The sequence below is a fragment of the Nannobrachium achirus genome (assembly GCF_963921795.1).
Source record: "Nannobrachium achirus genome assembly, chromosome: 18".
Lineage (NCBI taxonomy): Eukaryota > Metazoa > Chordata > Actinopteri > Myctophiformes > Myctophidae > Nannobrachium > Nannobrachium achirus.
Window position 1 is genome coordinate 25,707,252 of NC_137825.1, and position 19,410 is coordinate 25,726,661.

The window sequence follows — 19,410 nt, forward strand, 5'->3', positions numbered from 1 at the left end:
GGGATTGAGCTACCGCGCCTGTAATAATAATTGTTTCATTTGTCCCACTTTAAAATTCAACGTTATGTGAACACCCCCCCGGCCCCCCGGCCCCCCGATCCCTTTTCGTTTTACAACAGCCCCGGTTGTATGAACCACAAGCACGAAAATGCTGGCCCGCTACAAAAGTTTTTAGTTATTATAGCGAATAGTTTTACTGTCGCCCATTTTGCACTGTCGGGTTTACCGTCTATGCCATACTGTATACTGCATAATTACCTATAATGATCCTACATTTCGTCACACGCACATGCACACACGCACACACACTTACACACTCACATACTCACAGTGCGTGCGCTATGCGTGTGTGCCTCTGTGTCTGTCTCAGCGTGTCTATAGCTGCCCGTCGCACCTGCACACAGGAAGTATATAACCGGTGCAGGCGTGATCATTTAACCCAGGGGTCTTCAACAGGGGGTCCTCAAAGATACTACAGGGGGGCCAAATCTTTGTGTGATAGGATCATGTTTTTTACATTAACCATTTGAACCCTTGCATCCCTATTCTGAGTGGAACATTACCAAAAATTGCAGATCTACGAGCTTACAACGCCTCGCAACGCGAGGCTTTGTAAGCTTGTTGTAAGCTTGTTGTAAGCTTGTTGTAAGCTTGTTTTTGTCAAAGCAGAGCAGACTAAAGTATTTGATGGTTCAAGTAGTTAAATGTCTGAAAATACACATCACTCCAACATGATGACAGTGCTGTCAAACAAGTCTAAGCTGTCTAAGAAATCTATGAAAATCTTTCTCTGCAACACAATTTTATACAATATGTAGTGGGGGTCCCTGCTTCATCTCTCTCTCAGCTAAAGGGGTCCCTCCCTGGCCTGAAAACGTTGAAGACCCCTGATTTAACCAACAAGTAAAATGTTCCCTTCTCACAACATGATGAAAAAGGATGTTGTGGTTGGAGCGCCCAGTGAATGGACCCAGACAGCTGCATTACCGGAGCGCTGAATACACAGTATGTGACTGTAGGCCAGGCTCAGCCCGAGACTCTACAACCTGCTTTATCACTTTCTGTGTGGGCGGACCATATGGTTGCTTCACCAGCCCTAACCCCATTCACGCATTATGATGCAGAGAAGGCATGACAGTGGAAGGAACCGCAGCCACTTTCTTTAGAAACAGTCGACACGCTGTAAGCCCAGATATGAGAAAAGCATTAATCACCGCGTTTGAAACGCATGATTTGTTACCTTTTATTTGAAAAGGCGTCGTGCCACACGGACCGGAAGCTTTTGCTGGCAGTGGAAATCTTTTTTAGACTTTTAGTTTCAAAACAAATTGTCATCTTCGCTGGCCCACGTAGGAACTCTGGAGCAGTCAGCCACCGGAATTAGCTGCCTTGCAGATAGGTTGTCATTACTGGCATTCAGGGGGCCCTGCTGTTAATGCCAATGATTACCAGGAGGCAAAAAATCACTTCTCGCCAAGTATATGACCCCAAGGCTCAGTAGTTAATTGCAAAACTTTGTAAATGAAGTGAAGGTTAGACTGGGATTCTATTAGGCAATTGAAACAGGGCCTGCCTTAACCACTTAAAGCCTTTTTATATACTTTTCCGAAATTGCAGATCTACAGTTTCAGAAATGTCTTGCCAATAAGGACATGTCCCCAGATGTCTCCATTGTTTTATGGTCTTCATAAGGCCTAAGGAGACAGCAGCGCTTGTTTATATATTTTTTATTTGCAAGGACACACTGGGCAAACTCCATTCGTATTTGTGTCATGTCTTATCACCCAATAACAGCTGTTATGATTTCCACTCCACTAGATGACTGCTCCACCAGGTAGCCGGCATTTGCTCGGAACTTGGTAGAGAAGCTTTCTCCTATTTTGCGCCCTGGTGGAATAACCTCCAGAACAGAGAACAACTTAATAATTTAGTCTCCCTGGGAGAGTTCAAAGCCCTTATTAAAAAGAGCACTGTTGTGTATCTGTTGTCCCTTGTCTGTCTTTTACACGCCCTATTATTATTAATTCGTGCAACCGTATAATAATGTGCTGTCTTGGCCAGCTCCCCCCGAAAAGGCGATTTTAATCCATAGGGACTTCCACTTTCAACACAAGTTTAAATAAATAAAATACAAATAAGTATTTGTAAACTTTCACTTGCAAGGTTAGAGAGTTGGTGTTGACTCCAGCAGGTCAGCACAAAGAAGCCAATGTTGCTGTTTTAGTGTTGCAGAACTCAACAGTAGTTGAGTGGTCTAAAAAGTTACACTTTGAAATATCAGATGAGCATCCCAGACACATTAGATAAACATATTCAGTACTTTGGAAACTGTAAGCTATGTGCCCTTATTGGCTATCTAAAAAAAAGATATGTTTGGTGCCCTGAAGGCACAGATAAGATGTATAAATGGGTTGATAAAGTTGTGCTCTTAACTGATTCTGCTTACTTGGCTCTCTACCATTCCCCCATGTACTGTAGAAGTAGAGGTCCTGTAGCACTGCTGGGAAGCGTGAGACATGCACGCACGCGCACACACAGGCACGCACACACACGCGCACGCACGCACGCACGCACGCACGCACGCACGCACGCACGCACGCACGCACGCACGCACGCACGCACGCACGCACACACACACACACACACACACACACACACACACACACACACACACACACACACACACACACACACACACACACACACACACACAGAACCCTTGTCTCTCGGGACCGGTCGTCACAGCTCAGCACAGCAGCAGAAGTGGTGTACCTGGGCTAATTGGCCAGAGAGGGATCGCTCACTACCCCCAAAGGAATCAGCACCTGTGTGTGTGTGTGTGTCTCCCTCCTACAGTATGACCCATCTCTCCACTTAACTGCTCAGGCCATATGGATATGGTGATACGGTACATAACGGTGGGAGCCTCCTCTCTCTCTTTCATCCATCCTTCTATCCTTCCCTCCCTCTCTCCATCCATTCATCATGGATGGATGGATGGATAGATGGATGGTGGGCAGACTAACAACGGTGTGGATTCTGTGGAAGTGAGGTGATGGAGTAACTTGGGTGTCTTTTGAATGAGAAGGACGAGAGTGAGACGGAGGAGAGGTGGAGATAACGCAGCCATCAAAAGGAGAGATGAGGCGGAGAGCGAGAGATGAAGAAAGAAAAAGGGAGAAAGCTCCAAAATAGTACTACCCTGGGCCTAACATCAGATCAGACGCATGCACACTGTTTATCTCTGCTGTTTATCTCCTCTATTGGGAGACTTAATTCAAATAAGTGTTGATCATTGGAAAGGAGAATCTGATTTGTTTAGTCATGATGACTAGTGACCACAGGGGTACTTGGCTGGAGTTATCTCTCTCTCTCTCTTGTCTCTCTCTCTGTCTCTCTCTCTGTCTCTCTCCTTTTCTCTCTCCTCTTCCTCTCTCTGTTTTCCCGGTACTCTATATTTAATCTCTTACATCTTGTCCTGTATAATAACCTCTCTCTGTACTGCCTCTCTCCGCCTGCTCTGAGCGCACTTGAGCGTGTTCTTATAACTGTGAGCGAGTGTAATGGGCGTGGATGCATTGTGCTGTCTCACAAACCAAACGCCCCCCGGGGGAGTCGACGACGACGTCGTCCCCGATGCTCCTGGTTCTTGTCTCACTCTTTTCACGACCCCCCCCCCACCCCCCCCATCCCCGCGTCTCCTACCTCCGCCTCCTCCCCCCACTCCTCACCCACTTCCAACAGAAGCTCAGAGCAAGCCATACTACTCGGACTACTCTCCGACACGTCTCCTCATCCACAAGATGTGCACCAGCCAGTACCTGGACCTGTTCATCACCATCGTCATCGGCCTCAACGTCATCACCATGTCCATGGAACACTACCAGCAGCCCAAGGTGAGAGACAGACAGCGATGGGCAGTGGTGGAAAAAGTACTAGAGCTGTATTTTGATTGTCTTAAGTACCAGCTCTTATGCCTTAACTTTAAGGCCTGCATACTGTCTCCACCACCAAACCTTTCTTCTGAGAGTTCCGACTTTCCGACGTGCAGCTTTCCAAACTCTAATTCGGGGTAATGCTTTTCAGAAGATGCGAGTGATGTCATTTTGTAGTTGAACCGGACCTTTTCCGACGAAATGTTCGGTGGTCGGAGACAGTATGGACAGGCCTTTAAGTTAAGGCATAAGAGCTGGTACTTAAGGGGTGGGGGGGTTGTGTCAGATTCGGCTTCAACCAGTTGATGGCTGCTCAGATGGCTACTGTATGATGAGCAGTCAGGGGTTGAGTGTCTTGCTCAAGGACATTTGACGCAAAGCCGGGGCAGTGGTTAGGAGGCGAACCGGTCACCTTCTGTTCCCCAGATGGCCTCTCTGCCTGGTCAGCTATGGGCACCAAGAGGGTCTAGAAGAGGGCCTACCATTGGGCCTATCTCTACAAACTGCCAGTAGGCCAAAAAGTTATTACTTTTCTCATTTTAAGTCATTTCTATTTAAATCATTATTATCAGGGCATACGAGCGGTGCGGAGTGCGAGCGGTGCGGGGAGTGGAGAGGCGCCTTTTCTGGTTGAGCATGAGCGAGCGAGATTTAAACTGTGTCTGAGCGGCGGTGGAGCGATGATTTACCTCCGCTCCTTGGAGCGCAGACCCTCCTCCGCTCCAAGCCGACCCTGTTGGGGCCGTGCTCCACCCGGCACCGCTGAGAGCAGAGCACACACGGAAGTCATAGAATTTGTAGTGCATGTCCGTCATCGTTCCTTCCTTGGTCAAGATCCACACAAAATGTTTATAAATAGTGTGTCCTGACTCCTGTCAGTTAAGTTTTATCACCAAACAAGTAAACTTGGCGTCTAAAGATGGCGTCTTTTGTAAGCTGTTGAGCCGAGGCTCAGCCGAGGCTCGTGGCACGTTATTGTAGGCAGTAGGCTCTTTGTGTTGGGATTGGGAACACTTGTGGCAAAGGAGAGACACGCAGCTAAATAGGCCTACTTTTATTTATTTTTCTGTTTTGGCTGTGATCGATGAACTGAGCGGAGCGAGCGCAGAGCAAGAGATGCGCAAATCAGGTTGAGCGACGGAGCGGGGGGGAGCGGAGTGGCGCGGTGGCCGACCAGAGCGATTAGCGAACAGGACGACAGCCCTCTGGAGAGGGGAGCGGCATTTCTACTCGCTCCGCTCTGCTCGTATGCCCTGACCTATTAGTATGCAAATATCTTAAGTTGTCCCTTATCTGTTGCTATCACCTTTGAATTGATTTCATCCATCATGGACGGGCCGGGGCACCTTTTCTGACAGCTTTAAGGATAACACACAAAAGGATCTCCTTGACCATCACCATGCTTGATGTCAGAAACCCTTTGTTTCTGAAATGCCCTCTGGTGGATGTATTGCTTAATACACTGACTGATTGTAGATCTGTTCTTGAGCTAATTGTTCTTCCCCCAATATCATGAAGGCTAATTTGACCTTTGGGCGACACAAATAAGTCGGCGTGTCCGAAAACATAGTTACTGCACTCTGCTTTTGTAGGGCAGAATATACTGTGCATAGCAACAAGAACTCCAAAAGGGGTTCCCGCCCGAAATGGGTGGGAAAACCACCCGAAATGTATAGAAAACTATGCATTTTGGCACAGTTATAACACACAATACAAACATATGCTATCACACAAGCTACTACCCACATATGGAGACCCCTGGTACCCATATATGGAGATCTTGTACTGTTGAAAACAGTCCAACAAAAAGCAAGGAACAATACAAAAATAAATATACATAATGTGGAGACTGAACCCAAACCAAGGCACAAGAGAGCAAAGACAGTGTTGCCAACTCGGGCATTTATTGAACAGTTCTTATTTTACAACAGCATTGTAATGCAACGTAGCATGAATGAACAACATAAATGTGAATAACTGAAATTGTCTTTTAATAAATCAACACAAGGTTTTCCCCGGACGGGGCTGTCGTTTCTCCTCTTCGTGGGGGGGCCAGGGGGGTAGGTAAGAGTTACTTTAAAGGGGTTTCCCTCCACAGGAAACAGGCCAGTATAATTCCATTGTATACTCTCTCTTCCCCACAGGCGCTAGGCGAGTATAGTTCCTCTCTACAGGTGACAGGTAAAGTATTTCTTTCCCATAGGTAATAGGCGAGACTGGTTCCTTCTGTATAGGTGCCAGGTACAGTATTTCTTTCCCACAGGTAATAGGTGAGTATAGCTCTTCTTTACAGGTGACAGGTAAAGTATCTCTTCCCCATAGGTAATAGGTGAGTATAGTTCTTTTCCACAGGTGACAGGTAATAGGTGAGTAGGTGCCCGCTCTTACACAAATCCGTCTAATTCTCTATCTTCTAAATAAAATGAACACGGGGTATAATGGGCCTGGGGCCAGAGAATTTCCGGATACTAGTATGGCTTTAAGGGAAGTGAGATATACTCAACAAAATAGGAATAGGGGTGGCTCGCTGGGGGTCCGGAAGGTAAGGCTGTGGTCTCCTTTTCCAGGTCCTTCTCCTCAGCTCGCCGAGTACACACTCTCCAGTGATAGGTACACACTCCACAGTGAGTCAGGTTTGCGCTCCTCATTGATCCAGGTACACACTCCTCAGTGTCAGTCCGCTCCCAGTCCATGCCTAGAAGTAATGAGTAGAAGGAACATTACTATAATGCACTTTACACAGTAACATGCGGTGGAGAGGGAAATATGGTGGCTCTTACCGCCTGTCTGCCCATGATCAGCTTGTCAGAGACTCCCAGCACAGACTGAAGGGGAGAGCGAGCTCAGTACTTATGCACCCCTGTGTTGGGTGGGGCCCACAGGTGCATACGCTTGTGCCTGATGAAGCGTGTGGGCCGGCAGGTAACGCCCGTCAATCACTTGGCCCACACAGTGTGTTGGTCTGCTAGGGCTCGCTCTCCCATCCAGGGTGCGCTTCTTTGACATGCAGGGCCTACCTGGCGGGCGGTGTCCGAACGAACCACCACACATCCCCCCCCTTAAGTTTGCTACTGGTTCGCAAGCTTGCCGCTCTTCCTCATAGAGCCTGGACAGGGCATCGGCATGGGGAATATCCGTCCCTGGTTTATGCTCCACCTCAAAGTTGTAATCCTGCAACTCCAGAAACCAACGTGTTATTCTCTTATTAGTGTCCTTACTTTTAGCCATCCATTTCAATGGTGCGTGGTCCGTTATGAGAGTGAAACGCCTTCCCCACAAATAATAGCGTAGGTGGTGTATGGCCCACTTAATAGCAAGAGCCTCTTTCTCTATCGTTGCATAATTAAGTTCATGCTTTAAGAGCTTTCTGCTAATGAAGACTATTGGGTGCTCTTCGTCATCAATGACTTGCGAGAGCACGGCCCCGAGGCCTGTGTTCGAGGCGTCGGTGTGGAGTAGAAAATTCTTACCGAAGTCCGGGGTTTTTAGGACCGGCTCATCGCAGAGCTTCAGTTTGAGGCCTCGGAACACGGCCTCGGTCTCCTCTGTCCAGCGCAGCATATTGGGCCGACTTTGTCGGGTCATCTCGTACAAGGGAGCTGCAAGGGTAGCATAGTTATTTATGAACTTGTTATAGTAGGACATGATTCCCAAGAATGACTTTAACTGCTTCTTGCTGACGGGTTTGGGCCATTCGCGTATACGCTCCACTTTGCGTAATTGGGGTTTTACGCACCCGCGCCCAATAGTGAAACCCAAATATTCGGCCTCATACAGACCTATTCGGCACTTCTTGGCGTTGGCGGTCAGACCCGCTCGTCGGAGAGCTCCCAGGACTGCTTCGATGTGATGGAGGTGATTATCCCAGGTGCTGCTGTGGATCACAATGTCATCTAAATATGCGGCGGCATAGAGATGATGGGGCCTTAATACTCGGTCCATGAGTCTCTGAAATGTTGCGGGGGCACCGTGTACCCCGAACGGTAAGACAGTATATTGGAACAGCCCTTCAGGGGTAGAGAAGGCTGTTTTCTCTTTGGTTTCTTTTGTAAGGGGCACTTGCCAATAGCCTTTTGTCAAATCAAGGGTGCTTACAAATCGAGCGGGGCCCAGCCGCTCGATTAATTCATCTACCCGGGGCATGGGGTAAGCATCAAAATTTGAAATCTCATTTAATTTACGGAAATCATTGCAGAACCGGATTGTGCCGTCCGGCTTGGGGACCAGCACAATGGGACTCGACCAGGCACTGTGTGACTCCTCTATAACTCCCAGTTGTAGCATATTTGTTACCTCCTCTTTTACGGCTCCTCGCCGGGCCTCTGGGATACGGTACGGACGTTGTCTCACTATTTTCCCCGGGGTTGTTTGGATGTTGTGCGCAATAGCGTGGGTACGGCCCGGCAGTTCTGAGAACCGGTCCGCATTCCTGCTCAGAAGCTCACGTATATCTTGCGCCTGAGCTGGGGACAGTTCCTCTCCAATAGGGACTGGAGGCGGGTTCTGAGAGGAGAGAGTGGTTAGTAGGGCCGGGAGAGCGACAGGAGGCACAACGTGCCACTTTTTCAGCAGATTAATATGGTAAATTTGCATAGTTTTCCGCCGCCCTATTTGGCGCACGCGGTAGTTGACCGGGCCCAGTTTCTCCATAATTTCGTATGGCCCTTGCCATTTTGCGAGAAATTTACATTCGCTCGTGGGAATGAGCACCAGCACTTTTTCGCCCACCTCAAAGCTCCGCAGCGTGGCGCCTCGGTTGTACACCCTGCACTGGGCGCGCTGCGCTTGTTCCATGTGTTCACGAACGAGCAGCCAGATCTTCTTGGCTCTCTCCCCTTCACATAGTTTCCCATCAATCGTGCTGACGTTCCTCCGAGCATTTTCCAGGTTCGGATCGTTCCACTGTTGTGTGGCGAAGTCCCCTCTGAGCGGAGAGCTCTCATCCTCCTCTTCGGGGAAGTCAGGCCACGCCACCGGCTCTGGCTCTTCTGACGAGGTGCCCCGCGGCGCTTCCTCCGCCTCGGGTGCATCTCCCTGCAGCTCCTCGTCTGGAGAGGGTTCGCTCTCTGGTCCCTCTGATTCGGCGCGGAAGACCGGGCACGCGGGCAATGAATTCCTCCAACGGGGGCCCGGCCGGATCTTTCTTCTTCGCCGCGGCCGCGGCGGTCCTCTGCCCCCCGGGTTCCAATGTCTCTCAAACAGCACACAGTCCGTGCCGATGAGCAGGGGGACCGGTAGGTTAGGTACAATTCCAGCTTCCACTTCGACATCTCCTTTGGTGGATTGGACGCGTATCAGCGTCGTTGGGTAGGAGCGCACATCCCCATGCACACAGCTGACCGGCATACGGCTGGAGGTGGGACGCCCGGCATGCTCAGCGTGTACCAGCGTGACGACGCTCCCCGAGTCGAGAAGAGCCTGGGTGTACACTCCGTCAATTCTCACCGGCAGGTTGGAGTGGCGCCGCCACTGGCTCCCGGAGTGAAGGCAGGGGCGTCGGCCGTCGGAGGCGGCGGTGGCGGATGGCATGGATACGTCCCGGTCCCGGTCCCGGTCCGGGCAGGACCATGCGATATGATCCGCTTTCCCGCAGACGTAGCACCGGCGTGATGTCTGCGGTTGGCTTCGGGCAGTCCGCTCTGTGGCGGCTCGTCTCGTAGTAGTAGGCGACAGGGAAGTAGCCGGAGGCCGCGAGCGGTCCCGGTTGTAACGTGCCTCCCCCGTCCCTCTGGGAATCTCTGACTTTGTGCTTCTCATCATCTCTGTACTCACTTGGTGATTTTCCAGGAGCGCAACCAGGGCCTCCACGGAATTTGGGCTCACCTGTGAGGCATAGCGGCGGGCATCAGGCGGCAGGGAACGTATACATTTGTCTATGACAATTCTCTCAATCAGTGGCGGGTCACCGGCCGTAGTCAGCCACCCATGAGTTAGGCGGAGGAGAGCGGCTATTTGGGGCCGAGGCGGCAGCGCCGCTTGCATGTTCCACCCATGGAAGCGCTGGGCTCGGGCCGGCATACTATAACCTTGACTAGCCAAGATAGCTGCTTTCAGGCGCCTATATTCACGGGCCTCTGCCAGGGGTAGGTCGCGGCACACACGTTGGGCTTCTCCTGAGAGGAAAGGAGCGATGATGCTGCCCCAGTCGGGGACGGGCCATCGTTCCCGGGCAGCGGTGCGCTCGAACACCTCCAGGAAGGCTTCAATATCATCATCGGGGGACAGTTTCGTTAACACTTCTCCAGGCGGACGTGTGGGATTAACGTTTTGGTCAATTTGGATTTTCTCTATTAATTTAGTCACCGCTTGCTGTAATTCGGCCTGGCTCTGTAACAGAGCGTTTAGGGCCGGTGTGGTTGTCATATTGCGTCTAGGTGAGGTTCAGTACCCGTATTCTGCACACCATGTGTGGAGACTGAACCCAAACCAAGGCACAAGAGAGCAAAGACAGTGTTGCCAACTCGGGCATTTATTGAACAGTTCTTATTTTACAACAGCATTGTAATGCAACGTAGCATGAATGAACAACATAAATGTGAATAACTGAAATTGTCTTTTAATAAATCAACACAAGGTTTTCCCCGGACGGGGCTGTCGTTTCTCCTCTTCGTGGGGGGGCCAGGGGGGTAGGTAAGAGTTACTTTAAAGGGGTTTCCCTCCACAGGAAACAGGCCAGTATAATTCCATTGTATACTCTCTCTTCCCCACAGGCGCTAGGCGAGTATAGTTCCTCTCTACAGGTGACAGGTAAAGTATTTCTTTCCCATAGGTAATAGGCGAGACTGGTTCCTTCTGTATAGGTGCCAGGTACAGTATTTCTTTCCCACAGGTAATAGGTGAGTATAGCTCTTCTTTACAGGTGACAGGTAAAGTATCTCTTCCCCATAGGTAATAGGTGAGTATAGTTCTTTTCCACAGGTGACAGGTAATAGGTGAGTAGGTGCCCGCTCTTACACAAATCCGTCTAATTCTCTATCTTCTAAATAAAATGAACACGGGGTATAATGGGCCTGGGGCCAGAGAATTTCCGGATACTAGTATGGCTTTAAGGGAAGTGAGATATACTCAACAAAATAGGAATAGGGGTGGCTCGCTGGGGGTCCGGAAGGTAAGGCTGTGGTCTCCTTTTCCAGGTCCTTCTCCTCAGCTCGCCGAGTACACACTCTCCAGTGATAGGTACACACTCCACAGTGAGTCAGGTTTGCGCTCCTCATTGATCCAGGTACACACTCCTCAGTGTCAGTCCGCTCCCAGTCCATGCCTAGAAGTAATGAGTAGAAGGAACATTACTATAATGCACTTTACACAGTAACATGCGGTGGAGAGGGAAATATGGTGGCTCTTACCGCCTGTCTGCCCATGATCAGCTTGTCAGAGACTCCCAGCACAGACTGAAGGGGAGAGCGAGCTCAGTACTTATGCACCCCTGTGTTGGGTGGGGCCCACAGGTGCATACGCTTGTGCCTGATGAAGCGTGTGGGCCGGCAGGTAACGCCCGTCAATCACTTGGCCCACACAGTGTGTTGGTCTGCTAGGGCTCGCTCTCCCATCCAGGGTGCGCTTCTTTGACATGCAGGGCCTACCTGGCGGGCGGTGTCCGAACGAACCACCACAATAAAGTGTCAAAAAAGCTATCACAACAAAAAGAAGAATATAAACATAAAGTGTCCAAAAAACAAGGCACAAAGTGTCACATCACACACGGATAGCAACACTAAAACACAACTAAACAATGCAGCGCCAAACAAAAGTGTTCTTCTACCACTTTTTCGAGTCACGTGTTCAAATACTGGATTCTGATTGGCTAAATTCCGGAGGTTATGAGAGGACTACTGCCGCAAAGTTGTGTGTCCGAGATCAATGCGCCTCAGTGTACATCCGGGGACTTTCCCCCAACCAACAAATGAAGGTCGCAGCGGTCCTATGTTTACTAACGTGCGTACTATCGTCGCCGATTTATTTGGATCCAATGCAATCCGCCAACTTTAAAGCCCCTTTTCTCTGAACCTATGCCTTTCTGGAAGCGAACAGCCTCTATTTACGGCCGGAACGGTGCTTTTAACTGACGTTAGCTTAGCTGTAAGCTAGACGCATGGATTACTATGGAGTTGACGCCATCTGTTGGTGAGTAGAAGATGTTGTTTGTGGAACTATCTGCTGTCTCGCGGAAGTTTTATAGGCAATAATGATTGTAACTTAAGATCCTTGCAAGTTACAACTATGTGTTTTCTTTCATGTATACGGGAAAAAGTGGTAGAAAAGCTATTTACCACTCGGGGTCGGACATTATGCTCTCATAATGTCCTGAGTGCGGGTGTTATCGGACTCGGCTGCGCCTCGTCCGATAACACCCTCACTGCGGACATTATGAGAGCATAATGTCCTCTCACTCGGGGTAAATTGCTTACATAACAGTCAATGCTAGTCAGTGCAACACTTACTATCTCACCACCATGCCAACACAGCAATAGTACTCAATACTACCAACACAACCCAGAAGTGCAGGGCCAAACAATAAGTGTCCATAGTCAGTGCAAATAAATCAAGAATTAAAATAGTGTGGTATCTACACTACTGTATTTGACTGGAGGCAGATGGAGGGAGGGGGGCAGCTGCTGGATAAGACAAGGTAATGAAATAAAAGGCAAGTTGATGTAGTTTTCTGAGCTGAGTGGGTGGCTAACAGATAGAGGTTTTACTGAAATCCCTGCTGACTTGGCTTATTTTCTCTCCATTTCTCTTCTCTATTAAAGGTCAGTTTTACATGGAGTTGAGTGTGGTGAATTCTCCGATAGGTAAAAGAAGAAACAATTTAAAGAAATAAAGGCTGCCTTTATTATTATTATGGCTTTTTCACTAAGAAAGTAGGAGAGATACGGGTGTGAACACTAGGTTATATGAAATAACTAATCCTGAGCTGAGTTTACAGCACAGGTTCTTCTATTGTAAGTCTATGATTTATCACAGTAGAGTAGCTGTGTGAACCTGTTTGAGGACAGGCGCACAATAAAAGCCCACGTGAAGACGGAAGGAAATGGACCCCTGCACCCTGGAGCTCCCACTACTTGGTTGACTAGCAATTGTTCAACCCAACGCAGCTTTCATCTGGTTTTGTTGTTTATATCCACTGCCTTCAAGTCTATGTTGTAAAACAGTGTTTCTCAAATGGGGGTACTGCAGGGGGTACAGGAGAAAATGGGGAAATTTATTTTACTGTTATGGGTAATGACAAAACATTGACAGTCTTTGTGTGAACCTTCTCATCTGAAAATTGTTAAATGAAATTACATCAATACGTTACCGTTATTGAATAGAAAGCAATGTTTATTTGCCATTATGCTGTTTTATTTTGAACAAATTGGCATTGGAACTGGACTTTTGATGTAATTTTTATAAGCAAAAGGCTGTAGTCCGGGGAAGGGGGTACGACTTGGCTTCAGAAATCAGTATAAGTGGGTACTGCAACCAAAGATTGAGAACCAGCGATGTAAAAGATATCTTTATGACTTCACCCTTGTTCTTTCTAATACTATTTTTATTTTTCTCTCCGATCTCCAGGAGTTGGATGAGGCGCTCAAGATCTGCAACTACATCTTCACACTCATCTTCGTCCTGGAGTCGGTCCTCAAGCTGGTGGCGTTTGGCTTCCGACGCTTCTTCAAAGACAGGTCAGAGAATAAAGGTTTCGCGGGCCGGTCGCGGCCGGTTGCGGGCCGGTCGCGGGCCGGTCGCGGCGTCCCTGAGTGTCACACTGTGTAAAAACCCCTCCCCTCTTTCCCAATGTCTCCACCACAGACCCCAGCAGGAAGCCACAGGTCCAGAGTAAACATTTACTCATAGACTGTAAAAAATTATGGACTGTGGGAAGCCATTGGTTTCTATGCTGCGAAAATGAAGCTTTTTTGGCCCTCCTGCCATCATTGTAGAAATCAACGTTCATTGGTAGAAATGGTACCATCTTGAATGCTATTGGTTGCCAACGGTCACGTGCAACTGCAGGGACACTTGGGAGAATGTGGTGTTGAGCTTGCCAAAAATAAAGCACACAGAGAAGAATCACCACAAGCCTATGATCACAAGCCCCTCCTACATGTAGCATACCCTGCTTTAACAATTATAATATAAATTGGACCATATTTTCACACATTTTCGCAAGAAAATCAAATGTAAAAGTTTTGGGGAAATGAATGGAATCCTATGGAGAACATGTTGCTTCTGGTACCAGAACAGTGCAACTAGCCGTCATAATTGATGTCAACGCCGACATATCGTTATCTTTATCGCGTCCGGTGGGAATGACGCTTTAATGGGTTGTTAATGTATCAATTTGTAACTCTGAGAGGTATACTTAATGTAAAAATCCAGTTGGTTGCATGAGTACGCTCTCAGAATAAAAAGAAGAAGAAGAAAGAAAAAAAAAACACTGTGTGCCATATGGAAAAAGTGAGGCTGTTTGGGTGAGTGTAAGTGCACTTTGTGAAGGTGCTCTGGTGGATAGCTCTGCGCGTTAGCCCCTCCATGAATACCAATGGCCTCATTAAACAGCCATAAAACACTCCTGCTCGAGATGATATCATGGCTTGAAAATCCCTGGCTTCCCACCGAGGGTGGGGGGCAGGGAACTCACCACACGAGAGCGCAACGCGCGCACAGGCAGGCTCGCAACTCTGCAATATTACTGTAACATACCTGCACGGCCAAAGGCGCATTTATGCAACCCGCGGCGGCGGCGGACATAACGACATGCACAGGCACTCGCTCCGCAGCCCGGCCTGCTGTGGTTTTAAAGCAGAGCTGACCACTGAGCAGCCGACCCCGTGATGTCTGTCCTCTCTGCCAAACTGGAGCTGTGTCCTTCTTGGCTCGAGTCCAGAGTCTCACATAACCACACACACACACACACACACACACACACACACACACACACACACACACACACACACACACACACACACACACACACACACATACACACACACACAGTACGCACGCAAACACATATTTACTGGCCATATGCAGGCCAGCCAGGACCCCTGGGGTGGATCCGAACATCTCAGTGAGTTTTAAGTTGATTTGCTGTTGCTATGTTGATTCATGTATTCTGAGTGGTCAGACGTTGACGCGAGAGATAAATTATGGAGTGGCGTCAGAATGAGACGCTTTGGGGGGGGAGAGAGAGAGAGACTGGTGCAGAAACATGAGGCTACAATATAGAGCAGAGGTCAGACCACCCATCCAGTGTGCACGCACGCACTCACGCACGCACGTACAAACGTACGCACGCACCTACGCCCTAAAAAACTTGATTAACCTTGATTTCAAACACGGGGCGCATACCACATAGGCTTGGTGTAGCCTGAAAGCATGTCGCTGGTTCGATTCCGACCAACTTTGCTCCGTGTCACTCCCCGTCTCTCTCCCCATTTCCTGTCAGTCTACCGGTCCTATCAATAAAGGCATACAAAAGCCCAAAAACATATATAAAAAAACTTTATTTCAAACATAAAAAAACCTATAAAGCTGAACTTCACTATGTTTGGTTATTTTCACAATCTCTCCCCAGGTTGGCAGAGGGAGTGTAGCGCCCAGGATTACATTCGATAACTGGCACTGGGTGAAAAATGGGTTGAAAAATCGTGGGATAGAAATTTGGCAAGAAGAACAACTCCCAAGTATCCCAAGTAGAAACAGCAGCACACAAAGTTACACATAATAAAAATACACAAATACACATCATTCCACACATCCAATGAACAGAACAGAGGTCGCATTTACAGTATGAGGTTTCTGTCCTACGTTTCTATGTGTTTCTGCGTTACTTCTAGTGTAGTAACGCAGTGGTTCTCAAAGGGGCCTTTTCCACCGGCAAAGAACCGGTTCCAGAACCAGTGCCGGTTCAACTTTGGAACCTTGGAACCTTGGTTCGTTCTTGCGAACTGGCTTGCGTTTCCACCAGATTGAACCGTGATTGAACCAGAGGAACCAAGGATTTTGTGGTTCCAGGGACTCCGTGAGTTCCTTTAGGGGGGTCTAAATGAACCCTAACAAGTCTGTAACTCTGACAGTGTACAAATGGAACCAAATGAATGGTTCCATTTGTTCACTGTCAGAGTTAAAGAGGTGGTGCCATAGTTTTGTACTTTTTCTGTTTTTCATGTGTCTAGGAGATTGACAGTACTTCATTAGGTGTCGTTGTTATGAGAAATGATGTATTCCCTTTCTATTTGGGTTTTTCCCTGGAGGCTGCCACCTTGTGGGTCAAAAGTGCCGGTCCAAAAACACAGATACAATTACATCATAGTATCAACCCCTCCCCTAATTACCGTTCACCCAACACACGTGGGTGTGGCTAACTTCAGCTGGGTCACCACCCACCATGACAACCAGGCATACTAATGAACTGGTGGGTGTGGCCACATAAAAACCTAATTTTAACTCTTTCTGTACACTTTTTTTGGAAAAAATGTTCCTCCTAGTATAATCATAATACCTGTGTGTGTGTGTTTGTGTGTGTGTGGCAGGTGGAACCAGCTGGACCTGGCCATCGTACTGCTGTCCATCATGGGCATCACCCTGGAGGAGATCGAGGTCAACGCTTCGCTTCCCATCAACCCCACCATCATCCGCATCATGAGAGTGCTGAGGATAGCTCGAGGTAGGAGCGTGCTCTCACGCACACACACACTCGTGTGCGCTCGATTGCACGCAGTGGTGTAAAGTAACAAAGTATATTTACTGTACTTAAGTACTGTACTATAAGTACTGTACTTAAGTACAGTTTTGAGGTATTTGTACTTTACTTGAGTGTTTCCAATTTCCAATACTTTTATTTCTAGTCCACTACATCTCGTATCCAAATATTGTACTTTTACTCCACTACTTACTTTGCAGATATAAATGATCATATTATAAAACATACATAAACCACTTTAGCCCTATTGTGTACATCGGCCATTTGAAAATAGCCGATCTACAAGCTCACAGCTTGTAGATCTGCTATTTTCAAACATTTTGTACTTTTACTTTTGGTACTTTAAGTATATTTTTGATGCCAATACTTTCATAGTTTTACTCAAGTACATTTTTAATTCTGGACTTTTACTTGTAACAGAGTATTTCTATATTACAGCATTGATACTTTTACTTAAGTAAGATATTTGAGTACCTTTTCTACCACTGGCTCTCACACACACACATACACACACACACACACACACACACACACACACACACGCACGCACGCACGCTCACGCGCTCACTCGCTCAGCCTCGTTTCGTTCACGCTCCCGCGGTTTTAAGATGCCTTGTAAAACAGCGTCGTCCCCGAGCGGGACTCCCCCTCTTTGTCATTTTCGCATGGCGGGTCTCAGCGGGGGAACCCGGGCAGGGTGCGAGCCAAGCAGATGGTCACAGTCAGCTAATGCACAGCACCACCAGCAGATAGGGAGCATTGCAGAGAGAGAGAGAGAGAGAGAGAGAGAGAGAGAGAGAGAGAGAGAGAGAGAGAAAGAGAAAGAGAGAGAGAGAGAGAGAGAGAGAGAGAGAGAGAGAGAGAGAGAGAGGGATTGAATGGTGGGGGATAAAGGAAGGAGGATGAGAACATGTACTGTACTGTAAGTGGTAGACCCCCCAGGGCCCATATAAGAGAGAGAGATGAAGTTTAGTAGTGAGGACAGGACAGCTGACATACCCCTAACACTATACTGTACCGTATAACAGTGGTTCTCAACCTTTTCAGGCTGCGACCAAAATAATCATATTTTAACTGGGGACCCCCCACCCTGACGAGCACTAAGAGCCGGGAATGAACCGGCCGTTCGGGAGTTGTCCCACTTCTCCCAATGGCCAGCACGTCCCTGATCATATTTTTGCAGAAACTCCCAAATGGCAAGAAACCACACCATTCCCATAGAAAAGCAGAATCCACCTTCATAGGTAGATTTAAAAATTTAAGCCAGAGAAAGTCATAAAAATAGCAAAACTAGCTGCTACAAGCTGGATGTTCTGCAAATCCCCTGAAAATCTGCTGTCTTGCCAGTGGTAGGACTTGTGAAGTTTTGAAATGGCACATCTGTACGTGCAATGCGGCTGCATGGTGCACCCAAGAATGCCAACGTGACACTTTTATATAACAACACACATAAAAATACAGAGAAGGTCTTTGTCTGAGTTAACAGAAAGCGCAACCTTTACCGGGATCACTGCCTTTTAGCCTTTTCCCTCACCGAAACAGCGAGACGTGTCATGTAACGTACGATGCGGCCAAAAGTCTGCAGGAGCCCCCTGGGGGGATGAAGTTCGGAGCGAAGGGAGAGAGCAGGTGTGATGGATGACGTCTGCCCTGAAAATAGATTGCAAGGGAACAGAAGAACAAAGTAGGAACGAGAGTAATTGATGTCAGGGCGCGAAAAAGGACGAAATAAAAAGAGACAAGACGTGACGCAAGATGGATGAAAGAAAAAGATGTGTGTGTGAGAGATAGAGAGAGAAAGGAGAGAGAGAGAGAGAGAGAAAGGAGAGAGAGAGAGAGAGAGAGAGAGAGAGAGAGAGAGAGAGAGAGAGAGAGAATTTAAATGAATTTAAATGAATTTATTCAAAGGATAGCCCCGAGATGTAGGCTAACATCTAATTTCCAAAGGGGTGATATAGACACAAATGCAAGATAAAACACATACAAACAACAACAAGGTTACATACCACAACAAGCATACACACACAGTATACAGAACACTCACTCACCATCTCCCACCCAGACCCCAGCCCTCAGATGTGTACAAGAGGTATGTATATAATATGGTCATTGATTACAATGACCATAAATAACCATAAATAAATCGATTACATCAGCCTCGCGACCATTTGAAGCAGCCTGTCCCGCAAGTGCACACACATTAAAAGCATTACTGAAAGGTTATTTTAAGATGAGGAATTAAATTAAAGATGCCATTGAATAGAAAGCAGTTTGCCATTGTGCCATATTATTTAGAAAATATTGACATCAAAATGGGCTTACTGAAATGTTATGGCCACAGTTTAAAATAAATCTATTGGATGTCATGCAGTTTTCTAAGCCAAATGTTGTAGTTGGATAAAGCGGTGCTAATGACACCAAAACATTTTGGGAACCACTGGGCTATGCAGTGGTTCCCAAAATGTCACTTTAACTTTAAACACTTTAATCACCTCAATGTGTCATCATGGCATTAGGCGCAAACAAATCACTCGGTTCTATAAAAGGGACGGGGACTGACAGATACAGAGATGTCCATATATGGGCATAAAAAGGACAAGGACTGACAGATACAGAGATGTCCATATTATATCGGTGGTGCGACGTAGGTGTGAGGGCAGCATTTTCTCTAAATTTGCCCTCTTTTAGTATTCTATATCCTATGAATTATGCATACATTTAATTGGTAATCAAATAGTACCCACCAAATGCACCATGATGAAAACCAATCACTTTGTCATTGAT

General features: G+C 47.6%; 1 protein-coding gene across 1 annotated transcript in view; it reads left to right on the forward strand.

Moving 5' to 3' along the window:
• cacna1g (calcium channel, voltage-dependent, T type, alpha 1G subunit) overlaps nt 1-19,410 on the forward strand; it is a gene marked incomplete at both ends in the record, with an annotated part of 367,943 nt that overhangs the window by 315,755 nt on the left and 32,778 nt on the right. Inside the window, 3 exons of the mRNA XM_080747312.1 lie at nt 3,745-3,896; nt 13,494-13,603; nt 16,457-16,590. Coding sequence (XP_080603438.1) covers nt 3,745-3,896; nt 13,494-13,603; nt 16,457-16,590 — 396 coding nt within the window. The remainder of the gene's footprint in view (nt 1-3,744; nt 3,897-13,493; nt 13,604-16,456; nt 16,591-19,410) is intronic.